Below are 18,847 nucleotides of genomic sequence, written 5' to 3'. Positions count from 1 at the left end.
TAAATGCTTTGTCCACTTAGTCAGACAGAGTTAATGTGTGGTGGGCCTGATGGAGCTGCTGACCAAATTTGGATTAAACAAAAGTGCAAATAATTGATATTCATTTTAATTGTTGTATTTTGATTTGTTGTTTTTAAGACTAGTTGTGGGTTTAAGTAGTGTTTCACTGGGGATGTTTGCCAGTAACATATAATTACCAAGTGATATTTAAAATTTTCCTGTTACCTTAACATCTTTTTATACAAAAACACGGTGGACCGCCTCGGCACCCCGACCACCGGGCTTCGCAAGTTTTCTGAGGAAAACCCTGCTCTCCTGAATCTTTTTGATAAGCTCAAAAAGATTCTGCCCCAGCATAAAGCAACTATTTGTTAATCAGACTGGTGGAGAGATTACCTGAAATACGAAAAGCTTCACAAAACAAATGCATTTGTTGGTTTCCTGCTGTTTCAACTACGACCTTATAATTCAAATTTTACCAATGACTACGTGGATCATTGATACAATTTTATTTATTTTTTTGACCCCCAGGAGTTTCTGCCGCTCTTAGTAAATGACCTGTCCTGCTTTCTCACGCTCTAAAGAGCTCATGTAGATATAATCAAACTTGGCTGATGTTATTAATGACTTTAGGGGAAAGGAGATTACTTTCTTCCACCCACCCCCAGCCCTGACAGCCGTATTCCTGTGAGACTTTCCTAAACAAAACACAGAGTTCACATCACTCTGTGGCTTTGTGTCTTTGTGGCTTTGTTTGTGTACGATTGTTTGTCAAAGTCAGGAAGGGGGAAAAAAAAATAGACTCATGTTGACAAGTTCTTTAAAAAGAGAAAATGATGAAAGAACAATTAATTAAAAGCAAGAGCAGGACATTCACTGATCTCTTTCGTGACGTTGAAAGCAATAGTTTAACAGAATCAGAATTTAAAACCATTTAAGCATCAAAACAATGTTCCTGACAGAAAACTCTTATGGCTGTTGCTCTCATTAATTAGTTTGGAGACAAAAACTGTGTCTCTAGGAGCCAGGCAGCTCCAAGTTAATCATCCACAAGTGCAACGTGGATCATGACCAAGCATCAGTATGCAAACTACTCATTTTTAGCTGCATTTGAGATTTTGCTGTACATTTTCTTTTCCACGCAATTGGATAATCCCCACAGTAATATTGTAAAATCACCTGCTGCAGAAGGCAGATAGAAAATCACATCATTTCACAGCCAATGGTGTGATGAGGAAGTGAGACAGGAACTTTGTCTTAGAATGCATGTTTTGAATCCTTTAACACAGTAAGATGTGAAAGTCCTTTTTCGGGACTTGTAATATTTTAACTGAAATAAACCATTTTATGTGAAAAATACCAGTTTTACCCATATGCAATAATATTTTAGCACACACAAAATATTTCACAAGGATATTAGCAATTGACTAATGACCTGACTAATAACTAACAACTCTGAGATCCTGTGTCAGATCTGGTCATAGATTTTTTTTTTTTTGTCTCTAAACGACACGACTTTCAGGTACTTTATCGTTTCTAGCTCTGACACTTTTTTATTCACCCGTTCAACGTTAAATCATACTGTAGAAACCTTGGCTTTTGTAGACAATGTATAGCAATACATATAGACTTTCATATATTTAATACCTGTGATAAAATTGTGAGAAATGTGAGACTAATTTGGGATTTTTTTCCCCTTCTATAATAATCTCTGGATGTAAAATGTCAGGAGTACAATAAATCATTAAAATGGTTTCTCCTATGTCTATGTGATTTTAGCCATAATTTCATTACAAGAACTAACACACGTGGCACATTTGCATAATCTCTTTATCTTAAACAAAATTACAGTGAGTTATGATTGAACTGAATACAGGAGTAACTGCTTCCTCTGCATGTATCTTTTTCCTGCTTGCTTCCTTTCATTTGCAATGTCTCCTGTATTTATAATTTAACCCAACATGGGTAGGAGGCTGAACATTTTTAGCAGTACGAACAAACCACACTGTTGAGCCATTGAAAAAGGCAACTTGAATAAGAAAACATTGGATAGTTTTCAATTTTCATCCATTCTAAGGCAAAAATATATGTAAATTAGAGGAAGTTTCCCAAAACAGAAGGGAAATAGATGTTGAACGCCTGTCAACAAGATGGAGTTAGGAAATGAGTTTAGCATGTTTTAGTGGAAATTAGAAAGAACTCCAGATGACAAGAAACGGGAGAGATGAATTAACTTAACGGAGAATTCTGCCTGCACATAAATATAAACAACAAGAACGAGGAACAAACACGACGTAGAATGCCAACAACAATTTTCTGAACATATGCAATAATCTGCGTACACGGCACGGACGAAAAAGTTATGCATGATAAAGAATTCCAAAATATTACGAAATTATTTCCAATGTTTAACGTATATTCAACCTCCTGAGTATTCAGGGGAACATTAGGGTAACGAACAAAAGGAAATCACGTTTGATACTCATGTATTGTCCTTTATACTCTGTATACCACATACATGGGGGATGTCCTAGGATATTTATAAATGCTGTTGATGCACATCTTCATATTTGTCCTGCTCAGGCTGTGCTGGCACAGATCCACAGACGCAAACTGTGAAGTAAGTAAGTAACCCTTGAGCACTCATATGTATCTGTACCTTCAGGACAAGCTAACTAGCTCCCCGAGTCTCACCGCAATTTAGTCAAGTCCTCAAAAAATACGTTTACCCACTGCTGTGCGCTGCGAGCTCCCGACATATCTTATTTCCCAGCGCTCTACACTCCCACTTTCTTCCCAAATACTTCACTGCAAACACTACACAATTGCCAATAATGTCTGACCTCCCACTCACGTTGCTTCTGGGTCAAATCATTTCTCTCCTCGGACCTATTTCTATACACAAGATTTGTTGGGTCTGTGCTCCGAGTTGGGGCAATTTGTCCCCATTTTGCGCATCGCAACAGTCCAAATAACCTTTTTGATTAGATAAGGTGTAACCAGATCCAGTTATGGCTGACACTAATAACACACTTGGAAGGCTTGAAAAAGGGGAAGGAGAAATTGGGCATTGTGGAAAATATATTTAGACGCTATGTTTAGGATTCGAGGCAATGTGTGCGATTTCACAGGTAAAACGTGTATTTGTGTGCTTGTATCTCTACATAATTCTGAGATTTGTCTCTTTTTGTGTTTTAGAATATCTTCTCCAGGAAACAGTATCTATCTGACAGCAGTGTCATTTTCTGTAATGAGGGCATTTCTCTTGTGGTTTGACCTAATTATAAAGTGCTGCCAAATTATAGCAAGATTCTAGTCATGAATGAGGCAGGGAATGTGTCCTTAAAGACAAGGCAGGTGCATCTCGAATAACTGGAATCTCATAAAAATGTCACGTTTTTCATTAATTAAGCTGAGAAAGTAACACTCAGCTACAACATCTCTTCATTGCACACACACAGTACATTTCAAGTGTTCTCCTGTAGCTTTTGAGACCTGTATTTCGAGACTTTATATTAACCTAAAGTCATAACATATACCGTATGATATGACTTTCACTTTTTGGTTCGCATTATTCAAGTAAAATAACTTTCTCCGTACATTAAAGTTACTGATATGTGTTTGGACAGTAAATTGCATTTGATTTTCCCAGTTCAACTCAGTCATCAGACAAATGCAAGCATTGATCCACGTATAAAAAAAAAAAAAAAAAAATCAAACTTTTTAAAGAAATTATGTATGAATAGGAAACCCTCCATGTAAAATAATCTTACTTATGACTTTGGTATGGCTGTTTCCTATTTAAATCCAAATACATTCTTTTCTTCTTCTTTTTTTTTTTTTCTTTTTAGAAGTATTACTTAAACAAACCACTGCTCCCCCATCTTGTGCATGACGACTTCAATACCTGAGCCAGCAAGAGAAAAATAATCCCTCTATAATCAATAAACTCCAGAGGTTATCAGGAAAAAAAAGCAATTTTTATCTTTAAATTTCTGAGAAATTTCACGCCTGGAGGATGAGGTAGGGTGCAGCAACACTCGAACAAAATAACAAGTAGTCTGCTATCTGAACTAGTTTTTTTTTTTGTCCTTGTGCCCAGTTGTCACCCCTGGGGTTTTCTGTATGCTGTGGTGGATCAGGTCATAGATTTATTACACTTTTTAAACCACTATTGAGTAGATGCACAATTGAGGCGCTGAAGCTGAAATAACATTATTGTCCCACAGAAGATGCTGCTTAAAAAAATGAATGTGGATAATTTATATGAAACAGATAGCAATAAGACGAAGCACTGAAGTAATTTTACAATTAAATCAGCCAGATAAATATTAATTTTTTTTTTTTTTACTTTTTGTTGTTCAGGTTCCACCTCAACAAGTCAATGTCTAATTTAAAACGAAATTGAATTCAAGGGAAAAAAAAGACTTTCAGCTGTGGGTTAGAGGTCCACTGCTTTGATGAAACCCCACGCGGCCTGGATTTCAACAGAGACAGCACGTTACGCCAGTGATCTGCTCAGGTGAAACATATTCTGATCAAAAATGATGACAGAGGAGTCAAAAGAAAGAAAATAAAACAGCTGTTGAGGCTTAACGCCATGAAAAGAATCTCAAAAACTGAAATTTTAAAAATCCGTGCCTGAGTGAATCAACAACAGATAGAAAGATGGCAAATGGACAAGATTATGACGGGTTTTTCTACTCTTTAGAAGTTTGGTTCTATTTAATATTTCATGTGTGGCTACATGTAAGGCAGAGACTGAGCTTTCAAGGAAACGGCACACTGATGCAGCTTTAAGTGTTTCAATATCAGAACCGACTTATCCAACCATGCAGTAAAAGACTCAAAACAACAAGACATGTTGGAAAAAAAAGTAATTGCCTGCAAATTAAATTAAACTGTGTGTTCGAAAACACACACAAGGTTACAACTGTGGTAATCATTAATATATAAACTAAAGAGAAGAGAAAAAGTGGAACTGAGCGTTTCGACACATCTGTAGTGAGTTTTAGAAATGGAGATTTCTAGCTGGCTTTAAGTACATACTTAAATACTTTCACACTTTGCAAAATGTGATTTGAGTCTCAAAAACAAACAAAAAATCAAGTTTGGTCATTTCTGAATTAAAGTAACGTGATTAATAGCAATTCCCTAAATGCAGCTCTAACTACTTTGGCCTGATCATGAGATGATTTGTTTGTTCTGCTCAGTAACAAAGTGTAAAGCTCAAGATCTCTTTAGTTGTTAAAAAACTGGTGTCGATAACAGCACACACTGCTGGCACTGAAAAAAAGTAACAGTTTGAATACTGTAAAAAAAAAACAGTAGAAAAATACTGTTACTTTCTTGTAAAAGAAAATAAGAAAATAAAGGGTGTTTAATACACCAGCTTCTCTCACAGATTAGTCTGAAAATGCTGCAAAAATGTTTCAAAATTTACATAAGAAAAAATCTGCACCACTTTAGCCAAAATTTGCCCTGCATGTTGTACTGGGCTGCCACTGCCTTGGGCCAGCACAGACAGCAGTCAGTTTGCGAATAATTAATTTTGAAATGTTTCGTAAGAATATCAGAGTGACTTTCAGTCATGTCACACATTTTGATAATTGTTCCTAGAACAAAGAGTAATTGTCCAACTCAGGGGCTTAAACTAATAAAAATTTAATATTCCACAGTCAAATCATGACCCTGAGCCAATTTAAATGTTGTAGCATTATTCGAGGCAAGCCAACCGTGCAGTAATACGAGTTAACTCCCAACTGCTGGGTAGGGGAATTAAAAAAAAAAAATATATATACAGAACTTTCTTTTTGTGCTCCAGACCAGAATTAAGGTGAAATAAAACACATGGATGGTCGTTCTTTTTACACACTGCAACAGAACGTAAAGGTTATCACCTCCAAGGAGCAGTTCTGGTTGTCTTGGGTTAAACTACTAACGTTGATTTCTCTTCTGTTTTAAGTTCACAGCGTATCCGTTTGTTTTGTGAACACACAAAGCATAAGGCTCTTCCACAGTTAATGCAATATGCTTAAACTGTATGTATCTTTGTGTTATTCTGGTTCTCAGAGAACAGAAATTGTCTTTCATGGCTTTACCTGTGTGTGGTCTTCTTTCCAGCCTTGACAAATGTGAAGCTGTGGGCCATCGACCGGCAATGCTTTCAGACGATCATGATGAGGACGGGCCTCATTAAACACACGGAGTATATGGAGTTTCTGAAAAGGTGAGCAACCGCTGCGTATTGTTTCACGGTGACAGGAAACAGTCTGAATAGGTCTTTGATCTGAAATTCAATGAATGAATTAACAAAATGAATTCAGGGTAGTGTGTGGGTGGGTGTGTGTGTGTGTGTGAACTGTTTCTCAAACAATTTGTAATTCTTGATTTTCTTTGCAATAACTCTGATGACTAACTACAAAGACGGCGTCGTTTGACCATCTGAAAGGCATATCTTGTGTCTTTCTTCTAGAACGTCGGCGTTCCTATCTGTTAAGAAGCGACAAAGCACTAACCACTTTTCTAAAGAGGAGCTTATTATCATTTAAAAAGGTTCCCGGAGCATGAAGTATAAGATAAAAGAAATATGCATCAAAGGACAGAAGGAGGCACACAATCAGGTTATAAATCGCTTATATACCTGCTTTTTTTCTGTTCAGCTTTAATTTGCTTTGATTTTCAAGCTAATTAGGGAAATTGTGTGCTACCTTTCTTCTTTTACACGTAACCCTTAATTACTATGACTTAGATGATGTACTTACATCATTTATATGCACTACTGCTCATATTTGTTGAAGTGAATTATTGACCCAAGGCAAATGAAAGGGAACAATACATATTAAAATGAGCTAATGTCTCATTTCTGCCGTTGCTCACAATGCTACACTGTTAATAAACCCCCAAACTGTCAATATGCTGTTTGGTTTTTCCTTTCAAGTGATACTTACAGCAAGGTAACAAGTGCAACTTGATTCAAAGAAGTAGATGGAAATTGCTTATGTTTGCTGGAAGTAATGTTTTCATGCACGCATAGTGCACACCACATGTACTTCAAATGATTATTTACTTGAAATAAAATGGTTTTATTAATTTATTCTCAGTCAATACACACAACGTTGCTTGCTAAGAGTTGCAATATACCTGATTGCAAAGAGGAAACGGTATATAAAAAAAATTATTTACTATACAAAACGCTTTTTCCATTAACCACTGTGAAAATTTCCCACCCCATGTTTTTTTTTTTTTTTACATCTTGCAGAAAAGAAATGTCTTTTTTTTCATCCTGGAAATTCACTATCTGCAGCAAGCTGCACAGAAAGCCCTTTATCAAATAAAAACATGAAAACATTCATATTTGTAGAACAAACAGAATGTAATTGCTTACCTAAGAATTCAAAGATTCTTTTAAAAAGAAATTAAAACACATTTTTGACTTGAAAAATCTCAAAACAATTACAACCTCTTTCAGATAGGATAAGGTATGTACAGAACGGCAGCTCTCTTCTCCCCACAGGTCTTACATAAGAGTTTGAGAGATGAGTAAATATTTAATAGATCTACTCTATGCTTGGTTTATAGACGGGTGTCTTGGGGGAAATCAGAGATTAATGGTAGCATTTGTTAATAAGCTCATAATTATATTCCCTTTGCGCTCCTCGGAAGAAGATCTAATAAAAGAGCTTATAGGTTTTAGCCAACAACAAAAGCGGACTGGTTGCTGTGAGCCTACACCCGCCCTCTAACTGTTGTGAAAATTACATATTTGCACTTATAAGTTGTGGAGGAGGAAGACTCTGGAAACATTGATCCCACATGATTTCAAACACAGCAGCTGAGTGTACTTGTCAGGAGCTTTTGTCGCTTCCGAGCGTATATTTTGAAATCACTTTCACGCATTGTGAGAGGAAAGGTAAGGGTGACACTGAGTGAACAATCGCTCGCAAATTTACAAAACACATTTTTTCTTTACTGAAAGTTTTAGAGTTGGTGGGCTAACACTCAACCTTTTCCCCTCCCACTTTGAAGAGAAAAGCCTTTGAGAACAGTCTGCATAATTTGCTTAGTTTAGAGGCACAGAGGAAAACCTATTTTATGGTTTATCGCAATCTCTCGCAATGAGTTGAGTTATGAAATTAGAAATGTCAACGTAAACAAAACAATTGCATAAATGAAAAAAATATATATATAGTGGTGCTGTCCAGCTACTTACCCATCCCCAAATGAAGCTGTTGGATCAGAGTTGTACAACAGAAGGGGTTTTTTTTGCGTCGACATGCTTCGTAGCTCCAGCATTTCAAACTCTGTATAATTCACGTAGAGTTGGGCCGCCTCTGTTCAAGGCCTCTCTAGTAAATCCAGTGTTTCTGTGGAGGAACTGGAGACATGTAGATCAGCAAAGTGGCCAGGGTCTGGAGGCCGAGACAAGATGGCTAAGATTACTGTAATAAAAAATGGAAAATGAGCTCAGGGTGGGTGGCGGGTGACAGGGAGCTGGAGAAACTAAGAGGAAGAGATGATATGGGAAGATAAGGCTTTGTTCAGCAACATGGCTTATTTTCTTTCCCTCTTGATAAACATTAGCTCTGTTTTATTTGGTTCGCTCAATAGCAGACAGATTGCCCCCATATAAGCTGCCTGGAAGCACCGGAACAAACATCACAACCTCGTGCTGATATATTAATTTTATTACGCTGTAACTACAGATCTTGCCATGTATGTTTGGCAGTATTAACACCAGCATACTTTAAGAATATAATAATGCATGTATGACAGAAATCTAGCTACAAAGAGTTCTTTTCTCTATTCCTGCTTTCTATGGACTACCTTGCTAATACGGTTGGGCGATTGGATGGATTCGTAGATGATGGGCTGCAACCTTCAGCGGTTCTTTTAAGAGTGATTTTTTTGGGGCGTATATGAGTTACTCTTTCACACAAGGTCTTAAGTTGTCTTTTCTTCTGTTTTAATTTATTCATTTTGATATTTGACAATATTCATGTCCTTTTAAAATTGGTTTCATGTCCATAAGCTTTCAATTAATATCTTTTTTTTTTCCACAACTTGCATATTTTTTTTTCCTACAGGTTACGGTTTATTATTATTATTTGCCAGCTGAGAAGCTGTTGTGTGTTGACAAAACAGTGCTTATCAGTTAAGTTTGATAATTATTTTTGTTCTTGAATGACTCATAGGTCAGTTGCTGAAGAAACACTAAACTGATTTTCTAAAAATAATCATCTGGAAAGACTGGATTGAAGATGGGTTGCTAAGTAATTCATATCCCTTCCAAAATAATAATAATAAAATAAAAATTAAATTACATGGGCCAAAAGACTCATACTCATAACTGCTTTAATAGAAATTCTGGCTTCATGGACCAAATCATGGGTGGCTTCAGATTGTATATAAAATCTATAGAAAAAAGTTGTACTTTGATATCAATGATTTATTGTAATAAGGGTTTACATTGTAAATACACCCCAAGTCTCAGACTCTATGTTCTTTTGTTCCTTTTTTTTAGCAAACGAAGGCACCTTGCAGAAACTCTCCCTGTCATCAAAAATGGTGCTCCATCTCTCAAGCAAAGTTTTCATTTAAGTGCTCTTCCTCATTTGGATTTGGTTCTATCTACCCACATTTATCTTTTGGAGCCATTCTCTTGTAGATATGGTCCAAAGGTAAAAATCATTACGCTGTCTGTATACCCTCATTCAAAATGAGCTATGCGTTGTTACAATAAATCAGACCTGGAAGCTTCCCCCTCTGGAAAGTGGCAGAGCCACCTCCAAATTTATCACCATTTGTACGCAGTAGCATTACCGGTGTGATGCTGTTTTGTTAAAATGTGGTCATTAATCTGTGCCGTATAATTCTGTTGTTAGAAATGCTTTGTCTGTCACTGTCCAAAGCGCACTGTACCTAACTCCAATAGTGATGAACTGCACTTTTGCTCTAATGGTCATTTTGGACAGAGCAAGCATATTTCCTGGCAGACCCCCCTTTCTGGTTTATTTGTCCACTCTCTGTTTGACTGCAGATTTATGTGCTTTTGCATCATCAGTTACCACAGTTACCTGGGAGTGCAAAAAGAATTACAAAATTGAGGTCTTAGAGACCTCTTACTTTACACAGTATGACCTCAGGCCAGAGTTGCTAGGACAGCGAGCCTTAAATACTGTGTGAGTTGTTTAAAATATTTGTTTCTGTAAATTATTTTCCTTGCAATTGAGTGAGTGATCTGACCTTTTCTCTTAAAATCTTTGATGAGTGTGAGAGTGAGGAGTGTGAAGGATCTTCCTAGGTCCTTCTTTGAGGGCATCACAGGTCATTATGTAAAACAATGGCCCTGGAGTTCAGATGATTAAACTTATTTACTTTAACTGCAACTTTCTAAGTGGATTAGCGGGTTAATGTACATGACAAAACATTTGAATTTTACACTATCCTGTTAAAAACATGTCCTTTCTTGTCTTCTGCAGTGTCCCCACGTTTCATGACCTACAGGAAGACATTCTGAGCAAGCTCGCTGATGTCCTTGAAGAGGTACGGAGTCGATCCATCTATCTTAAAACCCACAAGTCATACATTTACCTCAGCAGATTTTACTTCACGCCTTTGTTTTATTTAGAGAATAAAATCTAATTTCTGATCATGTTTACTTGTTGAAAGTGGTTTAGGGATTATTAAGTTTGTTTAATGGAAGACAGTACAATTGTTGCTTAGTTGCTGTGGTGATGTTGAACTAATTTGCTGACCAACTAGGTGGTGGACTTTAATCTGTTCAAGAATTAAATATATTGCAGACAGATGGCATTCCACTTTCAACCAAGCTTTGCAAGATGAGTCAATTTTTGTGTTTCATTCAGTGGTGCACTTTGGCATTCGTTATGATTTAAATCCTATTATAATGACTTTTTTTTTTCCTTTTCTTACTGAAGTGTGAGGTCTGAGGAAAGCATCATTGGTCGCTTTCACTGCTGCTTTCCCATTACTTCACACTGTTGGAGAGATTAGCTTAATGTATGCATCAATCATAGATTTCATGAAAATTAAGAAAGACTTTGCATCATATGATAATGCAATTCAAATGCAGATTGAGATATTTTATGTTTGTCCTATGTAAAAACACTGTAATGAAAAATAACATCAACTTGCTTTTAAGATGATTTGATCTTATTTGTTTCAAATACTAATGAATAGTGAATAATTCCTGCCTGAAATAAAAACCCAAAGAAAGACTAGTTGACAAGAATGCTCTCCCTTTTGTCACAAATGTGAACACATATTCTATTTGCCAGCTTCTTTTAGACTGATTTGCTTGATATTTTTTTCCAGAAATGCTTTTGGAGAGGAAACACAAACACTTCTACATTTACAAATGAGTATTAGTGCTTACACTGAGGCAATTAAATTGTTGAAAGTTCATGCAAAAAAAAAGCCCCTTATTAAATTATAAACAAAGTATAAAATATTTAAAGTGAAATTGTTCTAAAGGTTAAAATGTTTAGTAAATAAAATTCTGAGTCTCAGAAATTTACAATATTACATAATAGATTTTAAACAAAAAAACATCAGACTTCTGAAAGTTGTGGTAATTCAATACTTGGACCTCCTTTTGCATAAATTACGGCATCAATACTGCAGAACTTGGTGGAGATCAGCATGCTCTTACGTTACAATTACTTGTTTTTTGTTGTGTCCAAATATCAATTTAAAAAATAGTATTTCTTAAATTAAATAATAAGTCTCCAGATGCTTTTCTATTAATAAGTAATTAAAAATCTATGAAGTATACTAATTGACCCAATTTTTTTGTTTGAAGTGCTTCGGGATTTCTCTGTGTTAGACAAATTACCATTAATTTTTATTTTGTATGATCAAAGGCGTTCTCTTAATTTGAGACAATAAGTCAAATGGTGCTGCTAAAGTGAGGCTATAAACATCTGTTTAGTCATTCATCTAGTTTTGATTAGTCCACAAATGCGTTTTGATTAGTAAAATGAATCAGACTGTTTCCCTTGCTTTGGAGGAACCTATTTGTTGGGGCTAAAATAAACATCATGTGTTTTCACAAATGCACATAACAGTGTGGGGTAGATTGGTCTAACAGGAGCTATTGATCTCAGCAGTTTATCAGCAACAGTCCCAGGATATTTCACAAGTTGTGAAATATTTCAGTAAAACAAAAACTGAGACATGTCAGGTAGTCAACCTCAGGAAAGTGTTTCTGTGACTGCTTATGCTCTCGGTGTGCAAGGATCAAATAAAACTTTAAATTGAGTTGCTTAAATGCTGCAAAAATGTTTTTCATGTTTTATTAAAAGTGTCACAACTTGCCTTCATCACTTTACCCTCAAGCAGCAGAGCCTTTAGAAAATGTGTATACTACATAGTGCTGGAGGTTATTGCAACCAACACTTAAATGTAAGTGTGAAAATCTTTCACTACTGAATAACTAATTACTTATTGAGAAAGCTAATTAAAGCTAATTGGGAAAGTTGCATTACTAACAGTACTGCAACTCTCAGAAGTTAGTTGCTTACCAAAATACAAGATTGAAATCACAAAATCATGAATTACAATAAATTCTTTCCATCCCAGATGCTTTTAGTTTGACTGACAGATAAACTGTATTTTAGTTAAAAGAAAAAAAAATATTTTTTTAAGGCTCTATTATCACACTTTACAGTATACCACCATGGAATGCTTCAAAATGTCAGCACTAAGTGTATTTGTTGCTAGCAAAGAGCATCTATGCCTAAAAAGTAAATGTCAATATACACAGGTTTATTGTAATGCCAAGAATATATTTAATTTGCAACACACATATGTATATATTTTATGCAGTAGTTTGTATGTAATAGCTGTTTGATAACTTCAGCACTGTAACTTATCCCAGTGGCAGCGTTTCTTAACTCTTGTCCTCAGGGACCGCAGACCTGCATATTTTAAATGTGTCACTGTTCCAGACCACTTGATTGAATTGATTGCATGACTTTCTCTGCATGCCGTCAAGTGGTGCAGAAGCCTGTTAATCACCCACTTATTCAAGTCAGGTGCATGGCAGAAGGGAAACCCCTGAAACATGTAGCGCATTGGTCCCTGACCGCTGGAATTGAGAAACTCTGTTTTATGGCAACACCACTTGCTCATTTTTTATTTTTTTTTTTATTTTATTTTACCAGCCAAATGTTGCATGGAGCTTGAACTGACCTTGACTAAAGTGAAACAGGATAGAGTGTAAAGCAGAAAGTTTCATTACGTTACGCTAAAAATGCTTATTTTTCACATTTCAGATGGGAAAGGTTTGCTTGAACCCTCTCTATTACTTACTTGCTTACTAATTCAAGAATAATTTAAATATTAACAAAGTCTAAAATACTGGTGAATTATTTTTTTTAGATTGGAGATTATTTGGTTATTAAATAGTTAATAAAGTAAACAAACTGATTTATAAATAAAACCTTTTTTTTTTTTGCACAACAATTTTGTTGTGATTTCTGAGTTTTTTTTCACGTGACTTTTCTGCTTCAATCTGATCTGCTTTATTTTGTTCAGCTTTGACTCCTGGGTTTTTCCTACAGGAATTCTGTAGACATTTTGAAGATTTTTATCAAGCCGGGGACTGTTTTCTCACACATATAATGATTTTCCCCTTCATCTTCTATGTGTGTTTGTAGCGAGATAGTTTCCAGTATGCGCAGAAATACCAAGGATGTAGAAAATTGAGACCTAGATGAAATTATTTTAGTTATTTCACTCTTGGTTTGAACCAGTAAGTTCCCATCCATATTAGATGCAATAGTTTTGATAGTTTTTTTTTTTTCTGTTTACCTTATTTTAGGCTTAAAACAAACAATCCTGATGTATGTATGTATTAATAGCCTACTCTCCTGTCTTTCAGTAGCGCTTCTTTTTTATGTTTGTCACCTTTTTGTCTTCTTCCCTGACAGACGCATTATGAAGAAGGAGAGTACATCATCAGACAGGGGGCCAGAGGAGACACCTTCTTCATTATCAGCAAGGGAAAGGTGAGGACAGTCACACCAGACCGTACCCTCAAGACAGTCCTCATCACAAGTCAGGGCATCCAGGCATATAAAACGCAGCAACAGATGCCAATCTTTGAAGTGAAGGCGTGGTATTTTTGGATGGAAGTTTGCTCTCATCAGTCATCTTCAGATTGGCGGATAGGGAAAAGTGCTGCCTCTTTCATCATCCCTTTGCAGCAGTGATGGGAGTGTTTGGAAAGGGGAAAGGAGTCACTTTGATTTCCCCTTTCAGTAATCAACACTGGCTTTCACACTGGACTCAGTTCTGCGGGAGGGCTTTCAACTTGCCTACTGGTCTTCCTCTTTATTTTGTGACTGGGTGGGTCATGCTCATCTTCAACAGCTTTTCCACCGACTTGCATTGGAATCTGTTTACCGTGTTTTTACCGCCACTCAGGTCTGTTTTGCACCTTTCGCCAGCTCAACTGTGGTGATTTGATTCTTTTTCCAGGAACCAGTCACTGAAGATAATTAAAAACAAAATTTATTTCTGAGTTTCAAAGAAAGATGCAAAAATAAAAATTGTCTAATGGCAATCAGAAACTAACCAGCAAATCCATCTGGCCTGATGTCACCATCAAGAAGCAGACTTGCCATTAGAATTAGATTTCAAGAAGAAATGTCTGAAAACGTAAGATAAATCTCCAATGAAAATTTAGAGCCACACAGGACTGTTTTGAGCCGTTGACTTCATAGATACACCAGGAAAGAAAAATGTATCCATTCATCCATTCCTCTGTCCATAACATTTATAGCAGCAAAAAATAAATTGAATTTAAATATAAATTGGCCAACACCAACTTACATATAGATCCGAAGCAAAAGAGAAAAACAAAAAGAACATTATAATTACAAAAAAGCCTTCAGTGGTTCCACGTGTTTAATCAAAGCCTCACCGAGCTTAAAGCTCTGTCTGTGAAAATAAATATTCTGCTTGTGGAGCCCAACAACCTGGACATAAACCTGAAATACAGCATAACAAGAGGGTGCGCCAGCATTAACAAACATTTGGCCTGCATCACTCCATCTTGTCCTCGTAAACAAATGTCTCAATCCGTCATGCAGTGTGTTTTCACATACTGTTCACACTTCAACAAACGAGCAGTACACATAGGGCAATACTTTAAAAAGTCCAGTCCTTACTGGTACAGAGCACACTATGAGCTTACTAATCAGCCCATTAGCTTGTGGATACATTGTTGCCCCTATTAGAACATTATCTGTCTGCCTTGCATTTCGATGGTGAAATAGGAAACACGATACTCTGTCTCAGGTAAATAATGCTCCAGCGTGTGGTCTCCAGCCAAAATTTGAAAAATGAAAGATTTTGTAGCGTCAATTCTGAGCTGACATATGCCCAGCATTTACATGCCACTGCTGCAGAATCAATGCAAGTTTAAATGAAATGTCACCGCTGTTACATAATAACACTGCTTAATCACATATTGGACTATAAAGTTATTAAGCCATTGGGTTTTATTGTTAATATGGCTTTGAAAAATTACACACAAGTTTTCCAAAGGACAAACCGTAGTACTGAAAATATGTTGGTAACCAAGGATCCACTCGCAAGGTGACAGATTCCCAAGAACTTTCTTGTGAACCAAACCTTCCTGCACCACCTTCTGATCTGAAACAGATGCAGTACAACTTCTTTGGTGTACACTTTTCACTTCCTCTACTTTCTCTCTTTGCTTTTTCTCTGTGACGACAGGATTATACACGATCACGAGTAATTAGGCTGTCAGTCAGCCGCTCGCTGCATTCCAACACGCTGTTGCTGGATTTATGTCGCTACACCTAATGGATGAAGACGAGAGCCTTCATTAGGCAAAACAATCATCTCCATCCCCTGAAAATGTACTCAAGTGCCAATCCTGTAGTTTGTAAGTCTTTGGTTCAATGCAGAGTGTAATTACATATGTGCCATCGAGCTGATGAAGAAGTTAGCAATGCCTCTTATCTCCTGCACCATAAAGATAAATACCTAGCTGTGACGAAATATTTTTAGAGACAAGTTAGTGCTTTTCAGTGTGATCAACCCAACAAAACAGTTGCTATTAACTTATGTTGTTGCTGTTATTTTAATCAAATGTTTCCTATCTTCCTTTAGTTGCAAGACATCTTTCAGTCTCTAGATCTTCCTCACCTTCTTCATGCTACACCCTGCTTACCTGTTACTCTCCTCCTATTATGTCCCTCTTTCGGCAGGTTAATGTGACCAGGGAAGACTTGCCCAATGGAGAGCCTGTGTACCTCCACAGCCTAGGAAAAGGTGACTGGTTTGGAGAGAAAGCACTGCAAGGGTAAGATTGTACCTAATAACTCTCCCGTTCTCCCAGTTTCCACTCATTCTTAAATCTTTCCTCTCAGAATCAGGTGTTTGTCGAGGTGCATCAGTGTTTAGTTGTGTCAGACATGGCAACTGATGGCAGGCAGTGTTGTTGAAAATGAGGACTAAGAAGTTGCATCTTTGTTTCTTTTTTTACACTCAAGGCTCTTGGCATGAGCAAGTAAAGTTCAAGTTGCAAATTCTGTTTATGTGTTGCCAAGCATTTTCCTGACTTGCTTCCTGCTTCTTGAGAGAAAATAGCAAGGTGCCCCATGGGTTTCCTTTGCAGTTCTTTGTGTTAAAATTCTAAAATGTATTCCTGTCTTTTCTTTGGCTGCAGTCTGTGATGGATGTGACAGAACAGATTCAATGAGTGCAATGTAGAGAACCACTAAGCAACTCCTAGAGTCGGCTGGGTCTCCTCACTTACAGCAGAAGGTCCAAGCTCTGCTGGGCCTTTTGAAGGTGGAGTGAATGTTACAACAGGCACTGAGAAATGAATGGAACCAGAAACTTTGTCTCCAGAGTTGACACAGGGCTGGTGGATGTTTATCAGGAGGAGCCGTATTGATGGCTCCCTTCAAAAGTTCGATTGTCATGTCTCCGTTCTTTTATGTGTGCTCAGCTTCACGTTCTGACTGTATCGGCCTGAGTTGCATAAGCCGCTGCAAAACTATAAACTCGGTGCTTTTACAGGTGGGAAATAATATTTTCTCACCAGCCACTTTGGGTTCAAGGTTGATTTTCATCTTCACCAATCTTCTTTCATATACACAAATAGTCATTTGATAATCAATTCTTGTAACAGTTTCTTTAATTTGGTGTTTATGGATATATAATGATATCATGGAGTAATCATAAAGGTACTTAAATGTAATGTAATATCGGTTAGCACTGATATTACAAATTCTACTCTGATCCCCAATTTTGGGCTAGTTGACTTGTATAACAGAACAGATTATAATCTCTGATTCAACTAAACTAACTCATTGCTTTCCTTTTTGTAAATATTAGATTCAGATGACCACATTTGCTAATATTAGGCACGGACAGATTAAAATTTTCTTTAAATCCTTGATTGTAAAAATATGCACAAAAAGATCAAAACTGCAAGGTAGAAATGCTGATGGCCCAAAATGACCAGCAAGCTGTTGAGAATAAATATCATCCAAAAACTATCCAGTGACATACTAATAAAAAATATTTATTTCCTTTATAGAGAAAGTTTGTTGATTTCTGGCCTCTTTACACACATTCTTCTATAATGTACAATGGAATATGCAGAAGTCAAACTGCATCTTGGGTTTATTGCTGCCCCTGACCAGACATTGAAACAAACGAACAATGTTTTCCTGATGCAATAGTAAACCAGCTCCTCTGGGTTGTGGGCTAATTACATTTCCTGTCTGAAGTTCACTGCATTTGGCCAATGAACTTCACTGATGACTCACTTGTCATCAAGATAGAGCTGAAGACATGACAGATGAGTCGAGTCATTTGACATGTACATTCCCAGAGCTCCAGTCATTGGTACTTGGGGGAGAATGACAGTGGAGACGGGACAAATCCCTGTGGAGCACCAGTGCTAACAAACATGTCAAAACTGATACTTCTCAGACCCTCTTGCAATACTTTATTCCCCAGGACAGTAGATGTCCACTAAGATACCAAAAGAGATACTTTTCTGGGTTTTTTTTTTTGTTTGTTTGTTTGTTTTTTTTAGCCTGTGTATAAAAAGTTTGGAAAACATGACTTCTGGAGTCGTAATGTAAACTAATAGTTTATATTACGATCATTTATGTAATGATCTATAAGCAGGATCATTACATAAATCCAGGATGTAATGCATTCTCCAGTTCCCTTTTGGGCTAACCTGTGCTGGGATGTTTGCTAGGTAGACTAAAACTGGTCTATCACAATACTTGATGACCCCAAACAACAGAGTACATAGTCTGTAGTCATTCTGTCTATTGATGGATTTATTATTTAAGTCCACAATGATGGTAAAACATTGGAAGCAGGACGGGGCATCACTCAACTCCAAACATTAATTATTGATCTTTATGAGGACTGGGGTCAGATGATGGTCTTTTGGTTTTGCAGGATGGGAGGCTCCTTCTAGGCTTGGGGATTTCCTGATTTGTTTTCTCCTGAGAAAGAACCGACTTAAAGTATATCCTGTTAATTTATCGTAAATGTTGTCTGAGTGTACAGGAGTGAAAGAAGGGGAAGCACCAGAGATGTGTTGGTGACGGCTGTTTTAGTGTTCGGCTCGGCTGATGGATGTGAATGTTTGTGCTAGCAATTTTCATTATAAAATTATCACCAATAGACTCCGAATTTTTTTTTTACATTTTATTTTTGCTACAACTCTGTTCATTTGACACCTGTAAAAAACTGCCAAATGTTTATTATTGTTATTATTATTATTATTATTATTATTATTATTATTATTATTATT

The 18,847-nt window shown here is 36.7% G+C and overlaps 1 protein-coding gene across 1 annotated transcript in view; it reads left to right on the top strand.

The window, feature by feature from the left end:
- The window catches only part of prkg1b (protein kinase cGMP-dependent 1b), a 109,259-nt gene that overhangs the window by 47,993 nt on the left and 42,419 nt on the right, over positions 1-18,847 (top strand). Inside the window, exons 4-7 of the mRNA XM_007545294.2 lie at positions 6,124-6,229; positions 10,482-10,545; positions 13,956-14,033; positions 16,266-16,360. Coding sequence (XP_007545356.1) covers positions 6,124-6,229; positions 10,482-10,545; positions 13,956-14,033; positions 16,266-16,360 — 343 coding nt within the window. The remainder of the gene's footprint in view (positions 1-6,123; positions 6,230-10,481; positions 10,546-13,955; positions 14,034-16,265; positions 16,361-18,847) is intronic.

The sequence above is a fragment of the Poecilia formosa genome, unplaced genomic scaffold (genome assembly GCF_000485575.1).
Source record: "Poecilia formosa unplaced genomic scaffold, Poecilia_formosa-5.1.2 Scaffold12, whole genome shotgun sequence".
NCBI classification, from domain to species: domain Eukaryota; kingdom Metazoa; phylum Chordata; class Actinopteri; order Cyprinodontiformes; family Poeciliidae; genus Poecilia; species Poecilia formosa.
Note: the sequence above shows the minus strand (reverse complement) of the source record. Positions and strands in the feature narration are given on the sequence as shown.